The sequence below is a fragment of the Physeter macrocephalus genome, unplaced genomic scaffold (assembly GCF_002837175.3).
Source record: "Physeter macrocephalus isolate SW-GA unplaced genomic scaffold, ASM283717v5 random_977, whole genome shotgun sequence".
NCBI classification, from domain to species: Eukaryota; Metazoa; Chordata; class Mammalia; order Artiodactyla; family Physeteridae; genus Physeter; species Physeter macrocephalus.
The window spans coordinates 1-18,184 of NW_021146649.1; the positions used below are offsets into that span (position 1 = coordinate 1).

An 18,184-nucleotide genomic window follows, 5' to 3' on the forward strand; every position below is an offset into this window, starting at 1 on the left:
GCCGCGGAGTGGCTGGGCCCGTGAACCATGGCCGCTGAGCCTGCGCGTCCGGAGCCTGGGCTCCGCAACGGGAGAGGCCACAACAGTGAGAGGCCCGCGTACCGCAAAAAAAACTAATAAAGTAATATACCAAAACCCATTAAATTGTACATTTTAAATGGGTGAATTGTATGGTATGTGAATTATATCTCAATAAAGCTATTTTTAAAAAAAATCAGAGCCCAAACTGTGACTAGTAATCAAATAATTTCAACAAGAAAATTGCTGAAAATCCTTTAACAAATGTGACAGTGAGGAATCACATGCAGGTACACTTTCATATTTGCTACAGGCCGCCAAAAAGAAATGTCCTTTGGGCCTACTCCCCTGGGGGGCAGGGGTTGGAAAGCATCACTCTGGTGAAGGCCGTGTTCCAGTGAGAACCGCCCGAGAGGAGGGTGGCCAGTCTCTGCCTGAACGCCAGCTGCAGGTGGTAATGATGAGAATGCCTAGCTCCCCACGCTGGCTGTTACCACCTTTAAAAACAGCTGCCCCAAAACTTTTAAATATGTGAAGAGTCTCAACTTCACACATAAGAGAAATGCAGACCAAAAGTACAAATAATGATTTTTCATTTATCAGACTGGCAAAGGTCAAAAAGCCACTAAGGAGAGTGGTGGTGAGGTTAAGAGAATCAGACCGATCATCATCGTTGCCGTCATAAAGTGGCATAATCTCTATGGAGGGCACTTTGACAGTATTTATAAAATTGAAAAATGCTCACATCCTCTGCCTTAGCAGTTTTATTCTTAGAAATGTATTCTACAGACATATTGTTCATGGATACAAAAGCTGTACACACTACTTGTAATTTCAAAGGATTAGAACATTTTAAATGCCACATAACAGAAGCCTGGATATATAAATTATGGTTCAACTGAACAATGGTACATCATACAACTGGGATAAAGAACCAAGCTGCTCCTCTGTACCTTCTGAATTGTGTACCATGTAACCTCTATCAGCTGTTCAAGGCAAAAATGTTTTAAAATTTGGCAATTTAGTACATAAAAATGGCATAATCTTATTTTAATTGCTATTTCCTTCATTGCTACTGGGGTTGACTTTTTTCATGATTATCTGTCACTATACATTTTCACTTCTGTAAAAAAGTTCACAAAACCTGTTTACATTCGTTGGCTCTTCAGATTCCATGATATTGTGAATGCAGACAGGGGTAAAACGCTGCCATTTTACACTTGGGGGAAATGGGGCTCCCAGATCTAAGAGTAGCTACCAAATATTTATTGTGCCATGCCTCCATCCTACCAGTTATTATTATTATTTTTTATTATTTATTTGGTTGTGCTGGGTCTTAGGTGCAGCAGGTGGGCTCCTTAGTTGTGGCTTGCGGGAGCCTTAGTTGCAGCACATGGGCTCCTTAGTTGCAGCAGGTGGGCTCCTTAGTTGTGGCACACGAACTCTTAGTTGCAGCATACACGTGGGATCTAGTTCCCTGACCAGGGATCGAACCCGGGCCCCCTGCATTGGGAGCATGAAGTCTTAACCACTGTACCACCAGGGAAGTCCCCTTACCAGTTATTTTAAAATATGTTACTTCTAACTTTCCCAACAGTCCTGCCAGGTAGTTATTACCAGTCTCATTCTACAAATAAAGAAACTGGGACTGAGAGGCTGGTTAACTTGCCCACGGCCACTCAGCTGGTAACAGGGCTCTGTGGTCACATGAATCCTGAATCAATATCCTTGCTACACAGCAGCTTCCTAGGGCCTGGGCGGAAAGATGCTGGAGTCAGTGGGCAGCATGGAGGTCCACCCAGTCCCATACGTGCAGAGAGGCATCACTTGCTGCGGACAACAAAGTCCTCGGTTTGCAGGGGTGCCAGGTGTGGGTGGTGACCAGTGGAGCAGTGTCCATCCCATTGTCGTCTAGGAAGATGTGACCTTTGTGAGTGAAGAGAGGTTCTACTTGGCGCCCCATTCCACCCCAAGACGTGACGTCATAGACCTGGACCGTCCCATCAAAACCTGAGGAAGAACAAGAAAAGCGAGCATTGACGCTGAATCTCTGAATGCTCTACAGAACCAAAAGAGGCTAGAGGATGAGGAATCAAATAGCCACAAGATACTTAAAGGCCAACTGAGGGAATTCCTTGGCGGTCCAGTGGTTTGGACTCTGCGCTTTCACTGCTGAGGGCGTGGGTTCTATCCCTGGTCGGGGAACTAAGATCCCACAAGCTGCGCGGTGCAGCCAAAAATAAATAAATAAATAAAATTAAAGGCCAACTGAAGGGCATGTAACACCTGCCGTCAATGTTGGCGGCTGATGACTCCACGGAGCATATAACAATAAGCATCTGTTGTCCATCTATCAGGTGCCAGGCCCGAGGCTAATCTTGCACTCTCTCTTTTAACCCTCACAACCGTATGAAGTAGGTACTATTATTTTCCCCAAGAAACGGAGGCTTTAGAGACTTTTCAAACCTCTTCCACTTGCCCCCAATTCTAATCCCTCCACATGTGAGTCCCTCTCAGCAGATGGCCTTGTCTCCTACTTGATGGGGGAAAGAGAAGCCTTTAGAGAGAACTACCCAAGCCTGGTTCTGCTCTTCTGCTCTTTCTGGATCCTGCCATGACCAATGACCCTCTCCTGCTCTCTCAACTATTCTTTCAACCTCTACCCCCGTCAGAGGATCCTTTCATTGGCTTTCAGAAACCTCATTACACACCCTCATTCAACTAGATACTGCCGGGCCAGACCCAGGAGCCTGCGGACCTAGCTAGCTTGCTGTAATTCTAAAAGCGAGCAGACTGAGCGGCACCGCTGAGACCCTATCGCCTCTCCTTGGTACAGCCCATGGCTGTACTAGTGTCTCACCATCCGCAGCCTCTCCACCAACCTCAGAACTGAATTCCTGCTGGGACAGGAAAGGCCTGCTACCAACGTGGGGAAGTCTGGTAGCCAGGAGGTGGAAGGACCGCCACTGAAGAACCTGGAGAGCTAATTTGGAGCTTTTCTGTGAGCAACTTTAACTTCTGGGGCCAGATTTACTACGGGACTACGGGCTCCTTCCTGAGCACCCAAGAGTCCCCGGAAGACACAGATCAAGTGACAGACACAAAATCCTCTCAGCAGTACCTGAAATGGCCAAGCAGTTGTCCAGGCCTGGAGCCCAAGTCACTCGCAGCAGCTCTGGGTCAGGGCTAGGCGTGGACACTGGGCACTGGACCAAGCTCACCGGCTGGCAGAGATCCCGGGGGTCAAGAAGACAGAGCTGCCCGTCCGAGCCAAGGCTGGCCATGCTGGGCCCGGGGCCCCGGCCCCCAGCTTCTGCACACCACCTCCCTCCAGTGGACCCAGAGCCGGGCCTGAGGTTCTCTGATGGGGCCCACTTCTGGCGGGTGTCGACAAGCCCCAGGCGGCCCGAGGTGCAGCAGAAGGCAAAGGTGGCTGCGTCCAGGACCTGCAGGCTACTCAGCAACTCGCCGTCACTGACACCTGGACGGCGGGGCGAGAGGAGAAAAGTGGCTGCAGTCAGATGGGTCCAGAGGTTTGGCGCCGTTGGCTGGTCCAAGCCCCTTCCTCTGGGCAGCTCCCCACCAGCCCCCGGCCGAGCGAACCACGTCCCGCCACCTTCTCATCTCACACGGTCCACCCGGCTGGTTGGGTGCTGGTCCCGGGACTGCCTTCCCCAGCCCCAGAACAGGGGCCCCGAGGCCTAGCCTTGCCTCTCACTCATCTCGTTTCCCCAGCAGCTGGCACACAGGGTTGGATTCGGTTTCCAGCGTGGCTGGGTGGGGCTGGGAGGAGCTGGCAAGGGGCTGCAGTACCTGAGCTGTACGTGGTCTTCTGCGATTCCAGATCCACCACCTTCAGACTGCTGAGCCTGGCCCCGTGGAGGACTCCAGGCGCCGCCGACGAGAAGATGGCCACCCTGGGCCAGACACGCCCCTCCTTCTCGTGCACATCAATGGTGCTGACAGCCTTAATGACATCTGGGGGGAGATGGAAGCAGCTGAAGTCCAGAATGTTAATGCAGGTTTGAAACATTGCATGATGAAGGCCTGCCAGAAGGTCAGGGGAGACAGAGGCTCACGGCTGGCGAGAGAGGATGTGGAGACATAATCACTGTGCGTTGTGTTTACTTTTTGGAAACTGTCAGAAGCACTGTAGTTTCTCTATAATTTGTCTTATGAACTGTTTTGCAAATGGGAGATAATGAATCACAGCAGCCATCTCAAAACCTCCCAAGCAGTTCTGGCTTTTTATAGTTTTGCAGAGAACAAATAAAGGAAGAAAAAAGGAAAGAACACACCAATGATGTTGTTTACACCTTAACTGAAAATAACAGGAACGGAGTTCATGAAGTAATATTATTTCTTCAAAAACATGTCCCATGACCTCAAGCAATTGGCCGAATCCTAACGGGTCAAGGTTATAACACAGATGTCTTTGTCTTCAAACATAAACAGGGCAAGAAAGTCCACATCTGTTTTACACTGAACGTTAAAAAGACATACTTGCCCTCAGGTTAAATCAAATTTTAGCTTTTTTCACCTCAGTCTGCTTCAACAGCAGACAGGTTCCCGTCTCTGCATTCTCCCTTTATAACATAGTTCAGAACAAGCAGTCTGCTGTACAAACTACTTAAAGGGAGATGCCTATTTTCCATTTTATATTTTCTTGCTCCAAGAGGGAGCTCACTGTTTGGTTTTGCATTCTCTGAAGAAAATGGAGATCTATGTATTTTTAAATTCTAGAGGATAGGTAAGAGGATGAGGAAGGGACAGATGAGAGAAGGAACACTAACATGGCTTATCAAGCGAGCACGTGGCAGTCAGTTCCCTGGAGACAGTTCACATACAAGGAGTCACAGACGGTGCGGCCAGGCTGGGCTAGGATGCAGAGGCCCCTTGAGTCCCGCTCCCCACGCCACAGACTCTCAGTGCACTTCGTCTAGACTTGTTGAACATGACTGCTCTACCCTAGGAGCCGTGGAGGTCGGAGCAGACACAACAGCTGAGCCTCAGGACCGTGTGTCTCCGGGGAGTGCCAGTGAGGCTGCGATTCACACCAGCCTAGGCCAGCTTGCCTCACTCCCCGGGGCCCCATTTCAGCGGCTCCCTCTTGCCCTTCCACAGCCTCTGAGGGCCTGGAACACATTCCCCAGGACCTGCTGCTCTGAGCCAGGGCTGGTTCTCAGATGTGATTTGTCCCCTGACGGCCGGGAAGGAGGAGGTCAAGGGAAAGCCTTCAAAGACCTATTTCAAAGATGCACTAGAAAACAAAGGCTTCAGAGCTCCTGACTGGAGAGTTGTGCTCCGTAGTTACAACAGGAAAGCAAGGCAGGTTCCTCCTCATCCCCTCTCTCGTCAGTGTTAAAATGCCCCCTTTAGGAAATCCACACCAACTAGCCAAATGAAAAGAAGAACTACTACAAAATCAAAGCAAAAGATGCAGTGAGGCACCACCAAGAACTGGGCAATAAAAGAAAGAAGGCTGTCTGAAGATTAAACCAACAGAACGGGTCAGAGCTGCAGTAGGCACTCTCCTTAAGGAGTCAGAATGGCTCCAGACCTGCAGTACTGAGCTAACGTATTACCACGTCGAAAGGAAAAGTGGTGGCCATGAGAGGGGGCTGTTCAGCCACAAAGGCAAAGAAAATGCTGGGGCCCGTCCACGGCAGAGAGAGCCACTCCAGACTGAAGTTAACTTCAAAGTAGAGGCTGCGGGAGACATTCAGCTGAGGCTGTTAGGTACGTCTCCACCTAAAGACCTTCCCAGTGGACTCCTCAGCCCCAGAGCGGAGAGGAGAGGCCACAGGCCCTCCCTCCAGGGGCCTGGAGAGCCAAGCCTTCACAAGTTCTATACTCTCTGCCTAAGAGAGCTTATGAAAACACCATTTGGAAGCCTCAGAGCTGATTCCTCTTGTTATGGTTATGTTTACCATGCAGGCTTTGATTAGGTTAGGTCTTCTATAGGAAAAGAAAAAGGATCTGGAATATTCCACTTTTAGGGATACTTATTTTTTCATTATAAACTAATAAATCTGCGTTCTGGTTTATACAGCAGTCCTGTGGGTCTGGTGAGCGCGTCTGCCCCTAATAACAGATTAGATTTGTTCTGGGTGTGCTGACGGAATCAGGTTTCTGAGATACCAAAGCTGTGGGTCAAACCTGGACCTTGGAAAATTGACCAAGATAATGCTACGTTTTCAGGCGTCTAGGAAAACACCTGGCCAGCCTTCCGCAGATTCTGGAATATTCTGCACTAATAACCAGGGGAAGGTAACTATCTGATTTCCTACTCTCATATGAGTGTCAGAGCAAGTCTCCTTGGGCCTAGCTCTCCTGGGCCTGGGGCTACAGGTTCTATATGGCACCTGGTACCCCAGGCACTGTCAGGACAAAAGAGCTCCAAGGCACCCTCCTCATCTTTAAACCATTGCTGCCCCACGCAGCCTATTTTTAGGGAAAGATAAAAAACAACTATAAGTTACTGACATAAGGATAGACATAGAGATCACTGGAACTGAATGGAGAGTCCAGAAATAAATCCTTATATTCACGATCAACCGATTTTCACCAAAGGCACCAAGGCAGGTCAGTGGAGAAAGGCCAGGCTTTTTGACAAATGGTGCTGGGACAACCAGACATTCACATGCAAAAAGATGAACTCAGACCCTTCCCCTCATATCTACCATACACAAAAGTTAACTCTAAAGAGATCACAGACTTAAATGTTTGAGCTAAAACAATAAAACTTTTGGAAAAAAAAACACTGGGGAATATCTATGGATTAAGTAAAGATTTCCTAGATATGACACTGTTTTATTATTAAAACAGACCTCATCAAAATTTAAAACATTTATGCTTCAAAGGACACTATTAAGAAAATGAAAAGACAGGGAGAAAATATTAGCAAAACATATATCTGATAAATAACATGTATCTAGAATGTACAAAAAACTCACAAGTCAATAAAGACAAAAGAGCCAATATAAGCACCAAGAAAGCAAGGAACATCTATGTGAGTGCTTGCTGTTATATCCGCAGAAACTTGCCCAATGCTTGACACATTGGAAACACACAATGTATAACAACTGAATGATGAAATGTTAGCTACTGCTACAAATAACAGTAATAATAATAATAATTATTATTATTATGTGCCCTTTCATAAGTAGATCTTACTTCCAGGAACCAGATCTAAGCAAAATGGTGGCACAGACTATGTTGCCAGTCAGTAAATACCCTACGACCTTTTTTTCAGAGCCTCTACATACTATACTGAGATCAATTATTATTATCTAACTACAGTTACCACCAGGCATAGTTATAAGCAGACTCTGAAGTCAGACTAGATTTAAGTCTTGGTTCTGCGACCATCTTTGTGACTTTGAACAAGTTAGCCTCTCTGGGAAAGAGTTTGTTCTCAGACTCATGAGAATTTAATGAGATCACACATGGAAAGTGATTAGTACAGTGACTGGAATATAATATACACTCATTAATACTACTGTTACATCTTATAGATTGTTAATTAATCCAAACAAGTATCTATTAAAATGTACAGTGAAACTGGAATGTCAAAGGGCCTGTGACAGCATGTTATCTCAGCCTGCTAGGGGGAAAAAAAATAACAACAAAACACCCTTAGGAAGATTTGAATAGGCATTTTACCAAAGATACATGAATGGCTAATAAGCATATAAGAAGATGCTCAACATTATTAGTCATTAAGGAATTGCAAATGAAAGCCACATGATATACAATTTCACATCCATTAGGACAGCTTTAATAAAAAAGACAGATAGGGCTTCCCTGGTGGCGCAGTGTTTGCGAGTCCGCCTGCCTATGCAGGGGACACGGGTTCGTGCCCCGGTCCGGGAGGATCCCACATGCCGCAGAGCGGCTAGGCCCGTGAGCCATGGCCGCTGAGCCTGTGCTTCCTGAGCCTGTGCTCCGCAACGGGAGAGGCCACAACAGTGAGAGGCCCGCGTACCACAAAAAAAAAAAAAAAAAAAAAAAAAGACAGATAATAACAAATGTTGGTGAGGACATGGAGAAACAGGAACCCTCATACACTGCTGGTGGGAATGTAAATGATGAAGCCATTCTGGAAAAGAGTTTGGGAGTTTCTTAAAAAATCAAACATAAATTTACCACATGATACAGCAATTTTATTCCTAATGTCTATCCAAGACATATGAAGACATATGTCCACAGAGACTTGTACATGAATGTTCTTAGCAGCATTATTCCTAATAACCAAAAATCAGATCCATCAACTGGTGAACAGATAGACAAATGTGATACATTCATAAATAGAATAATGTTCAGCCATAAAAAGGAACAAACTGCTGATACACGTTATGACATTGTATGACATGGTGGACCTCAAAAGTACTATGCTCAGTGAACGAAGCCAGATACAAGAGACCACATATTGTATGATTCCATGGATATGAAATATCCAGAAAAGGCAAATCTATCATAGAGACAGAAAGCAGACTAGTGGTCAGCTGGGGCAGGGTGTGGGCATGGGGGTTAATAGTAATTGGCATGATGGATCTTACTGGGGTCATGAAAATATCCTAAAACTGATTATAGTTGCACAACTTGTTAAATTTACTAAAAAAAAATCACTGAACTGTATACTTAAAATGGGTGACTTTCAATAAAATTATGAAAAAATAAACAATCATAACTACAAATAAGTATATACACACACCTGGAAGCTACAGCATAAGACAAGTGACAAGGAAGAAACAACAAAGGAAAGTCCACAGGGTCAGTGACCTCAAAAACCAAATGAGGACCAGAACCACCTTCCTGCGGCAGTGAAGCTTGGGGAGAAGCCAACAGCTGCTACCGGTTTCTGGGAAGCATCCAGGTGAGGCAGAGGACCACACAAGCCAAGGGACAGTTCCAAGAGCGGCTGCCTTTGCCTCTGAGGCCCGCTTCCATGCTGGTCAGCAATGCTCTAACCCAAGGAGGGATGGCAGGGGCTGGATCAGGGCTGCAGGCTCCGGTGCCTGCCTGACAGGGGAACCGCAAACCTCCTGCTGGAGGGGATACTATGAGGGAACTCCCCCGACTCCCAGAGGAACAGGACTAACGCTTCCTGCGCCTTTCCCAACTTTCCTGTTCCCGTTGGGTGGCAGAGTGACGTCTCTGCGTGGGAGACTGGTCAGCGCAGCCTCGTGCTCACTCACTGTTTTCCCTCCCTGAGAACAGCATGCCTGCAGTGAGAGGTGACCTCCCTGCTGCCCTCGCTCTGCCCCTGCCTGGGGTGGTAGAGGCCCAAAGTTCACCAGGTGCTCTGCCTCTGGCTGGGCTGGTAAACTCAATTCATGAAGCAAGCTATAGGAAGCTCCACCTGGGGCTTGTGTGCGCTGCTGTGGCTGCTAATTCACCTTTGCTGCATTCAAGTAGATACTGCATTAAAAAAAAAATTCTTTGGCCACGCCATGTGGCATGTGGGGTCTTAGCTCCTCGACCAGGGACTGAACCCGTGCCCCCTGCAGTGGAAGCACAGTCTTAACCACTGGACCGCCAGGGAAGTCCCAGTAGATACTGCATTTTAATTCCCACTGGCTCTGAGTCTGTTTCGTTTCTTTTTTTTTTTTTTTTTTTTTTTTTTTGTGGTATGCGGGCCTTCCTCTGTTGTGGTCTCTCCCGTTGCGGAGCACAGGCTCCGGACGCGCAGGCTCAGCGGCCATGGCTCACGGGCCCAGCTGCTCCGCGGCATGTGGGATCTTCCCATACCGGGGCGCAAACCCGGTTCCCCTGCATCGGCAGGCGGATGCGCAACCACTGCGCCACCAGGGAAGCCCTCTGAGTCTGTTTCTTAACTGGCTCAGATTAGGGATTGGGGGTGTGAGAGTAACAGGCTTTCCTACAAACCCAACCCCGCCGAGTCAAAGTCACTTACCGCTGTCCTCCGCAACCTGCCACACCTGCAGGTAACAACCGGGAAGGCCACTGGTCACCAGCAACCTATTCAGGATGGATAGGAAATCTCAGCCCAGACAGTGGGGAGCTCACCCACATAGCCCTCAGCCTCTCCCTCCCCAGCCCACTCAGCTTGGGATTCCTACACTCCCCGTATCAGGAGAGCTTATGCAGGGAGGGGTCATCAAGATCAGTCACCCTCATTTAACAGAGGAGGAGCAGGCTTGTTCCCCTGTAGGGACAGGTCCACAGCTCACAGAGAGTCGTGGGACTGGGCCCTGGCTTCCAAGTGGCATGACGTGTGCTAGAGGACCCAGCAGGGAGCCTGAACACAGAACCCTCACCCAGAGGCTCTGGCCTCTGCCAACTGAGCTATTAGCCCCAACCACTCACCACCAGCTCTCTGAGAAACTAAGAGCATCTCTTCTACTTTATATCTATTCCCTAGAGCAACGCCAGCAATCTGTGGGTTACCATAGTCAAGAGGTCTGTGAGGGACCGTAAAGCCACCGAGCACTGGTTTCTTTGTATTCCAGATCTGTGTGTGCACATGCCCTCCCATGTGCCCCTGTGCTGAGGTGGGATGGGGAGGGGTGGTGATAAAGATACAGGATACCCCTAAAGTTCCAGCCACTCCATCCTGAATGGAAAGTCTGGGTCACAGAGCTGACCATACCTGGTGTCTGGCACATACTTCAGATCAAAGACAGACCTGTCTGAAAATCCTCCATGGCGTACCTTGAAATCTCTTTCAGGGAACAAGCCCTAAAATACAAAGGGGTGGCCAATCAGATAGGGGACCGCTCTCCAAAGGAACGTTTCAGACAAGTTCTAGGTAAGGAGCCATATCCCAGCCTGGCAGGAAGCCACGGAAGCTCAGGTGGCAATGATGCTTCTCTGGGCAGGGCCTCAGGGAGCTGTTATTTGCAAATGTTGGTCTCAGCTGCTTACACAGATGGCTTCCTTTCTTTCCTGCGCATCCAAAACATTTCTTCTAACCTTTCACCACAGCACAAGTGTTATATTCCAAGGCTTCGTAGAGGAGTCACAGAGGCTTAACAGAGAAAGGTGGAATGTATCAGCCAACTAACACAGCCCCATTCCTCCTCCCCACACCTCGCACTGGAAGTTAGGTGGGTTCTTCTAGCAATAAAAATACAACTGCCAGGACTTCCCTGGTGGCTCAGTGGTTAAGAATCCACCTGTTAGTGGTTAAGAATCCGCCTGCCAATGTAGGGGACACGGGTTCGAGCCCTGGTCTGGGAAGATCCCACATGCTGCAGAGCAACTAAGCCCATGAACCACAACTAATGAGCCTGTGATCTAGAGCCCGCGAGCCACAACTACTGAGCCTGTGCGCCACAACTACTGAAGCCTGCATGCCTAGAGCCCGTGCTCTGCAAGAGAAGCCACCGCAACGAGAAGCCCGTGCACCACAACGAAGACCCAAAGCAACCAAAAGTAAATAAAATTTAAAAAAATAAATAAAAAAAGAAAATGCATGGTATTAAAAAAAAAAAGAATCCAACTGCTAATGCAGGGGACACGGGTTCGATCCCTGGTCCGGGAAGATCCCACATGCCGCAGAACAACTGAGCCCGTGCACCACAACTACTGAGCCTCTGCTCTAGAGCCCGCGAGCCACAACTACTGAAGCCTGTGCGCCTAGAGCCCATGCTCCGCAACAAGAGAAGCCACCGCAATGAGAAGCCCGTGCACCACAGCAAAGAGTAGCCCCCGCTCACCGCAACTAGAGAAAGCCCGTGCAGCACCAAAGACCCAATGCAGCCAAATAAATAAATAAAATAAATAAACTAATTAAAAAAATTACAACTGCCAATTATCCAGTGCTCACTGTGTCAGCCACCCTGTTTAGTGCTTTACTTTATCACGTTGAATTCTTACAACCACCCTGTGACCTGGGCAGTATAATTATCCCTGTTCTAAAATGACAAAGCCAAGGCACAGAGAGCTTAAGCAACTCTTCTAAGGTCACAGGGGTTATGTTATACATCTGAACCCAAGTCTGTCTAACCGAAGTCCATGCTCTTAGCCACTAGACTCTACTATCTCCACATGAGGAACCAGAGGCAGGGGAAGAGGAGGTGGCCACAAGAGAACAGAAGGAAAGCCAGGGGTGAGGTGGGAGGTAAATCAGGTCTCTCATCAAGGCTCAATTTTGGTGAGCTCCTGACTCAGCTTGAGGGGTAGGGATGAGGAAGATCAGGAACATTAGGAAGGAAATTTACCCAAGGGCAATAAAGGCAGGACTGATCTAGCCAATGAGCCTGAGTGATTTTATAGTAACATTAGGCAGCTATCAACTCTTCGTGACACATTCTTATCTCTTGGCTTCTGGATCACTGGCCTTTTCTGAGACTCCTCCTACTTCAAAGACTATTCTTTCTCAGTACTCCTTGTGGGTTCATCATCTTCCTCTACCCATTTCTTAAATGTTCTCCCTGAGGTTCTGTCTTTAGCCATCTTCTCCTTTTATTCTTTATATACTACACATTCATCCTAGGTGGTCTTAACCATTCTAAGGTTTCAACCACCCTTCATACTCTAATTGCTCCCTAAATTTTTTTTTTTTTTCCGGCCGTGTAGCATGGCTTATGGGATCTTGGTTCCCCGACCAGGGATTGAACCCGGGCCCCCTGCAATGGAAGTGTGGCGTCTTAACCACTGGACCACCAGGGAATTCCCCCTAAATCTATTCTTGATAAAGTATAATTGACTTCTTGCTCTAGGAGCCCTCTGTAAATCACAGGATTTTCTGTACAACTTACCTCTGTGCACATTTGCGTCCCTTTATTAGACTATAACGGCAGGCCCAGGGCTTACAGTTTCTCTCTTTCTAGTATCCAGGACAATATTTAGTAGACAATAGGAGCTCCATAAAGGTTTAATAAATGAGTAGAAGTAGACACATATACTCAGCATAAATATTTCAAGTTACCTGGTTTTCTTTTACAGAAAGTCTGAGAGGTAATAACAGATGAAGAATCTCATTTTTTTTCAGGCTTTCATAGCCAGCAACCAAGATTCCTGGAAAAAGAAGCAGAATAAGCTGTGACAAAGTGCTAGAAAGATTCTGGACCATGGCTGGGTCCAGACACTCTGCCAAATCTTCCAAAGCAAAGATAAACTCTTCTGCCATTGGTATGCAGCCTTGTACTGAGGGATGGAAGAGATCTAGATCTTCATAAGAGAAATATAATGCTGATGGGGCATGAAATTGCTGCAAGTGACCAAGAGGCCCTCAAGCTCCCAGAAGAGGGGTTGGATCCCTCTGGGCTGAGCTCCTGAGTTCCAGCTTGAGGAGTGGTTCTTCAGGGCCAGGCAGGGCATATCACCTTTGTCACCAATCCATTCAAGGACTCGAGTGGCTCCCGAGAGGTCGAATGCATGGAAATCCTGGTACCTGCATGATAGGGACACAACGTCACACGATGCATGGCACTTTACAGCTGTTAAAGAACCTGAGATGTTAGCATGGTTCAGCAGTTGGGGGCCCAGGCTCTGGAATCAGGCAGAACTGGGATCAAGTCTTGTTACACATTTCATCCCTGTGTGACTGGGAGCAGGCCAGTCACAATTTCCCTGAGCCTCATCCTCATCTGTAAAATGTAACTTCTAGAGTACTCAGATTTCACAAGGTTGATGTGAGGAATCGAGATAATCTTTGTTTAAGGTTTAACTCAGAGCCTGGCGCAAAATAGTCACTTATGTTATTATTATCCTCCACAAGCACTGCCCCTACTAGTACTTCACACAATTTGCGCACACAGGAAGGTGCCATTTCCCAGCTGCGGGAGCCGAGGCCCAGGCGGAGTCCTCCGTACAGGTCCCGCCCCACATGCCGCGGGTTCCCTGCGTGCTCCATGCCGCGCCCGTCCGCCCCCAAGCTAGCTCCAGGTCCGGATTCCAAGTCCCAGGCCCACACGATTTACAAGCGCAAGGATTCCACCAGCCAGTCCTCCGCGGGCTCCATGGCAACTGTCGCTTCCGGTACCTCACTTCCGCCTCTGAACCTTCCTGGGCAAGCGCGGCCCTCTCGCGAGGAGTGGGGCGCGGCCTGGTCTGACCCGGGGGCGGGGCCTTAGAGGTGCCGTAGCGGCGCCGCGGACCTGCAGTACCCTTAGCTAGTTAGGTCTGGGATTCTCCGTATAAACTCTCCTGGAAACAAGACGCAAATTTAGGGATTCCCAGGATGTCAGTTCCGGGAGGGGCCTGAGGGACCAAATACACGCTCTTTATGACCGGGTATTTGCAGATCAGAGGAAAAGGCCAGATAAAATACAGGACACCCGGTTAAATTCCAATTTGAGGTAAACAACAAATAATTTTTTTCGTTTAAGTATGTCCATGAAATATTTAGGATATCTTATACGCAAATATTATTCATTGTTTATCTGAAATTCGAATATAACTGGGTGTCCTGTATTTTTATTTGCTAACTGGCGATCCCACAAGGCTAGAGAAAAGAGTAAGGGGACCTCGGGTCTGGATCCCAGCTCAGCTCTCTCCTGGGTATGTGCTGGGCACTCCCCTCAAAGCTTGGCCTGAGGATGAAATCAGGTAAGCAAAGCCCTACCGTGTAGTGTAGGTGGGAGCTTTTACAGGTGGGAAACAGGAGAGACTTGCCTCTGCCGGTAGGTGGCAGAGGCGAGAGTAGAAAAGCGCCTGGCAGAGGACCTGGCATACAGCAGGCGTTGAGTACCTGCTTCCTGAATGAGTGAATGAGTAGGAGTCAAGAGTCAGTGCCAGACTGGTGCCACGGAGTGTCCTGGGCTCTTTGGGGCCAGCCCCATCTCACTGAACTCTGGGTCTTTCAGTCTCCTTTCCCTCCCATCCCCTCTAACATGGGTAGAAAGAGAGGACCAGACAGTCTATGTAAAGAGCAGGGTTTTATTCACAACTTCAACAGGGAAGCAAGAAATACAGCAAGGACATCATCTGCATCTGCATTGGCGATATTCCTGGCAACCCAACCAGAAATCACAGTAACGGAGTAACAGAGATGTGAGCCCATGATTTACATCCAGGTGGAGCCGCCAGGGTCCCATTCAGCACCTTTCCTGGGTGGGCACAATCTAAGCCATGTCATCTTGTCTTCCTGATTAATGGCATCACTTCTGCAGCATTTGCACCAGCACCCTCCTGTACTGAAGAGGAACACACAGAGGAATTGGCCTGAGCAGGGGGACAGATGGTAGGGGCATCCTGCCATTCCTAAGTGCTAGGCATCCACAGAGGTAGGCAGGGGCAGGCACCCCAGTGCCTTTCTCCCTGAAGGGCCTGGGAGGGGTCAGGGTAGTGGTTTTCTCAGAATAACAGCCTTAACCTCACAGAGTGGTACTGACAGTCAAAGGAGATCATAGAAGTAAAGTCCAAGTACCATGCCTGGCCCTGGGCCGGACAGTGTTTTTACTCCCCCACTTCCAGCTCTGCCCAAGACCTCACTTCTGAAGTCCCACCCCCCAGGGCTAAGTACTGCTTCCTCTGAGATTCTCTAGTTGGTCTTCTTGTTTCAGGCCTTCGAGACCAGTGGCCCTGGATGGGACATTGTCTACCTTCAGACTCAGCCAGCCCGAGCACCTGGCCCTTACATCTGAGGTCTCCAGAGGCTGGTGGTTCTTTTTTTTTTTTTTTTTTTTTTGGCCACACTGCGCGGCATGTGGGATCTTAGTTCCCCATGGGGCTGGGGATGAACCTTCTGTAGGGAATGCCCCTCCCTTCTTTCAAAATGTACATACTATATGCTAGGCACGGTGGGGGACACAAAGTTAAGTCAGCCACTGGTGCTGCCAGGAAGCTCACAGACTGGCAACAGCTCCTGTTTACTAAGTGCTTTCTATGCATTAGGCATCATGCTCAGCATGTGACACAAATGGTCTCATTTAAGAGGAGAGGGGCACTACTGTTCCCATTTTATGGTTGAGGAAGGTGAGGCTTGGAGAGGTTAAATGACATTTCTAAGGTCACACAGCTACTAAGTAGCTAGCTTATGTGCCCAGCATGCTGTCACCAGAGACCCCATTCTACCACGTCACACTGCCTTCTTCACATAGCAGCGAAGTACCAGGGAAGGTGGTGTGGGATGGGGACAGCGCCAGGAACAGAGAATGGAGGAGCTGCCCCTCTGCCAGGCTGGAGATGAAAGCTGGCTTGGCTCCAACTCTGGGGCCTTGAACCCCATAGGTCAGTGGTTTACAACCCAGGGTGATTTTGGCTCCCTCCACTGTCCCCTCCCCAGAGGACCTCTGGCAACGTCTGGAGGCATTTTTGGTTGTCCTAACAGTATCTATCCATACTCTAGTGGATAGAGACGAGGGACGCAGCTAAGCTTCCTACACTGCACAGGACAGCTCCCACAACAGAGAACTTTCCAGCCCAGAATATCAAGTGCTGGCGTTGAGAAACCCTGCCACTGGTCACTGAGGCAGACGAGAGACTGGGAAGAGCACTGGTCAAGGTGAACAAGGTCTAGACTCTGTCTTGGCTGCTGACTAATTCTTTTTATCCCTTCTCTGAGCCTCAGGGTCCCAACAGGCACATACAGGGCACAGCAAAGGTGGACAGCTGGGGTGGGGCAAGTCTGTGTAGACTGGGGTGGAGGTAGGGGAAGGTCCTGCTGGAAGAAGCTGGATAATCCCAGGCTGTAACTTTAGACTGGGTAATGGGTGAGGGGATCGTCTTCCGCTACTTTTTGTTCCATGGGGCTTGCTGGGAAGGTCAGCTTTCTTTCTTCAGAATCCTCTCCGTTTGAGCTCTAGATCACAGGGAGAGCCTAGAATCGCTGACTTTCTTGGGTGGGCCTATCACACCCTGGCTGGGTACTCACACCGGAAGCCCAGTGCTGGATCCAGGGGCAGCCCTGGCTGAGCCTCTCCCGGGCCTGGCTCACCTGGGTGTGAGGTGCTGGGCCACTGAGGCTCATGCCCAGAGCTTTCTTTTGCAGGAGGATCCTGAGCAGATCATGACTCAGCTGCAGTCTCTGGTCCCTCAGGGAGATGTGGGGAGCTGTCCCCAATAGGGATGGGCTGGGGGCCTCCAGACTCTTCTTGCCCATGAAGTGACCTAGAAAGGAGGTGCCGAGGCACAAGGAAGTCAGGGAGCAAGGATCCTATCCCAGTGGGAAAGCTCCCCATCTCTCCCACTTTTCAGTTTTCATGGCAGGAAGACACACAACCCTCCTCCTCGTCGCCAGGAGCCACAAAGACCGCGGGTGGTGGCAAAGCTTGTACCTCAGCTTTTCCTGAGCAGGTAGATGGGGTGGAGGGCATGGCACAGCTGGAAGGAGGGTGGGATGCCCCAGGGCCAGGAAGAAACTCTGCCAGTTGTGCTGTCTGCTTAGAAGAGGGACGGGGAACGGCAGAGAAGGAAGTGGAGAACAAGAGGTGTCTGGAAGGTGGAGGTGCAAAGAGAAGACACACCAGAGGTTAGAAGATTCAGTAGAGTCTAGTCTAAGAGAAGGGGCACGGGCTGGCAGGTAGATTTAGGATCCAGCCCCAGCTCTGCTTTAAACTGGCTGGGTGAGTGATTTAACCAAGTCACTGGGTCTGGGTCTCAAGTTCCCCATCTGTTAGATGAGTTCCAGGGTCCCCTCTAGCCTGGACACTAGTGTCCATGGCTGAGGAGAGGCCAGAGAAGGAAAATGGGGTCAGAGCAGGGTGGGGGGGGCGCTTGCCCGTACCGTGAAGACTTACCGGTGGCCCAGAGATTGCCCCGCGGGTGCCCTCGGATCTTGCTGGCCCGGCTGCGGGGCTCCGGGAGATCCCAGCTAAACGGGGCGGCGCCGGCAGCGATCAGAGCGAAGAGCAGAAGGCCTCCGAGCAGCCGAGCGCTCCGCGCCCGCAGGGTCATGGCTGGGTGCCGGCTGCGCCTCTGTTCAGGTGCACTTAGCCGCGGCTCAGTTCCCTGACGCGCGCCTTCCCTCCTTTTAAACCCGCGCCCCTGGGGGCGGAGCCTGCCCCGAAGAGCCCGCCCCCGGCGCGCTCACTGCCGCTCCTGCCCCGCCCTCCTCCGACCCTCTTGTCCTCGCCAGCCCTTGGGCGGGGGTCTCGGTCAGGGGCCCCCTCCACAGCCCGCAAGGCCTCACTCCTAACCCCACGTGGGCACCACTTCCTCAGGGCGTTCGGGCCCAAGCCCGCCACCTTCAAGCTGGGGACCTGGGCAAAGCCGGCTCCCCTGGCCCTCCCTCACCGCTCCCAACGGCTTTCGG

The 18,184-nt window shown here is 49.7% G+C and overlaps 2 protein-coding genes across 4 annotated transcripts; both read right to left on the reverse strand.

Annotated features, from left to right (window-relative positions):
- Positions 1–18: 18 nt before the first annotated feature.
- Positions 19–13,975, reverse strand: WDR73 (WD repeat domain 73). Of its 2 annotated transcripts, none has more exons than XM_007105770.3 (8): positions 13,911–13,975; positions 13,314–13,381; positions 12,917–13,005; positions 10,634–10,722; positions 9,938–10,002; positions 3,832–3,996; positions 3,140–3,499; positions 19–2,028 (listed from the first exon to the last, which is right to left on the reverse strand). In XM_007105770.3, exons 1-8 carry the CDS (start codon positions 13,949–13,951, stop codon positions 1,793–1,795), a joined length of 1,113 nt encoding a protein of 370 aa, XP_007105832.1. In that variant the 5' UTR covers positions 13,952–13,975; the 3' UTR covers positions 19–1,792. The 2 variants fall into 2 exon arrangements, with proteins under 2 accessions (XP_007105832.1, XP_054939500.1); XM_055083525.1 differs by having other exon boundaries at positions 13,745–13,952.
- Positions 13,976–14,854: 879 nt separating this feature from the next.
- Positions 14,855–17,872, reverse strand: NMB (neuromedin B). 2 transcript variants are annotated; one of them, XM_024117249.3, is made up of 3 exons: positions 17,670–17,872; positions 16,868–17,040; positions 14,855–15,120 (listed from the first exon to the last, which is right to left on the reverse strand). In XM_024117249.3, the coding sequence occupies exons 1-3, from the start codon at positions 17,824–17,826 to the stop codon at positions 15,064–15,066; spliced, it is 387 nt and encodes a 128-aa protein (XP_023973017.1). In that variant the 5' UTR covers positions 17,827–17,872; the 3' UTR covers positions 14,855–15,063. The 2 variants fall into 2 exon arrangements, with proteins under 2 accessions (XP_023973017.1, XP_007105833.1); XM_007105771.3 differs by having other exon boundaries at positions 14,855–15,125.
- Positions 17,873–18,184: the final 312 nt, after the last annotated feature.

Bases quoted from the DNA above. Each gene is read 5' to 3' on its own strand.
- WDR73 (XM_055083525.1), bottom strand. From the start codon at position 13,818: ATGTGGGGCGGGACCTGTACGGAGGACTCCGCCTGGGCCTCGGCTCCC. The intron at 10,003-10,633 runs GTATGGTCAGCT...CATCCTGAATAG, and splicing joins AAGTATGTGCCAGACACCAG to GTTGCTGGTGACCAGTGGCC. The intron at 2,029-3,139 runs GTACTGCTGAGA...GTTCTTCCTCAG, and splicing joins CAACTGCTTGGCCATTTCAG to GTTTTGATGGGACGGTCCAG.
- NMB (XM_024117249.3), bottom strand. From the start codon at position 17,826: ATGACCCTGCGGGCGCGGAGCGCTCGGCTGCTCGGAGGCCTTCTGCTC. The intron at 17,041-17,669 runs GTAAGTCTTCAC...CCTCCTTTCTAG, and splicing joins GGGCAATCTCTGGGCCACCG to GTCACTTCATGGGCAAGAAG. The intron at 15,121-16,867 runs GTGAGCCAGGCC...TCTTCAGTACAG, and splicing joins GCCCAGCACCTCACACCCAG to GAGGGTGCTGGTGCAAATGC.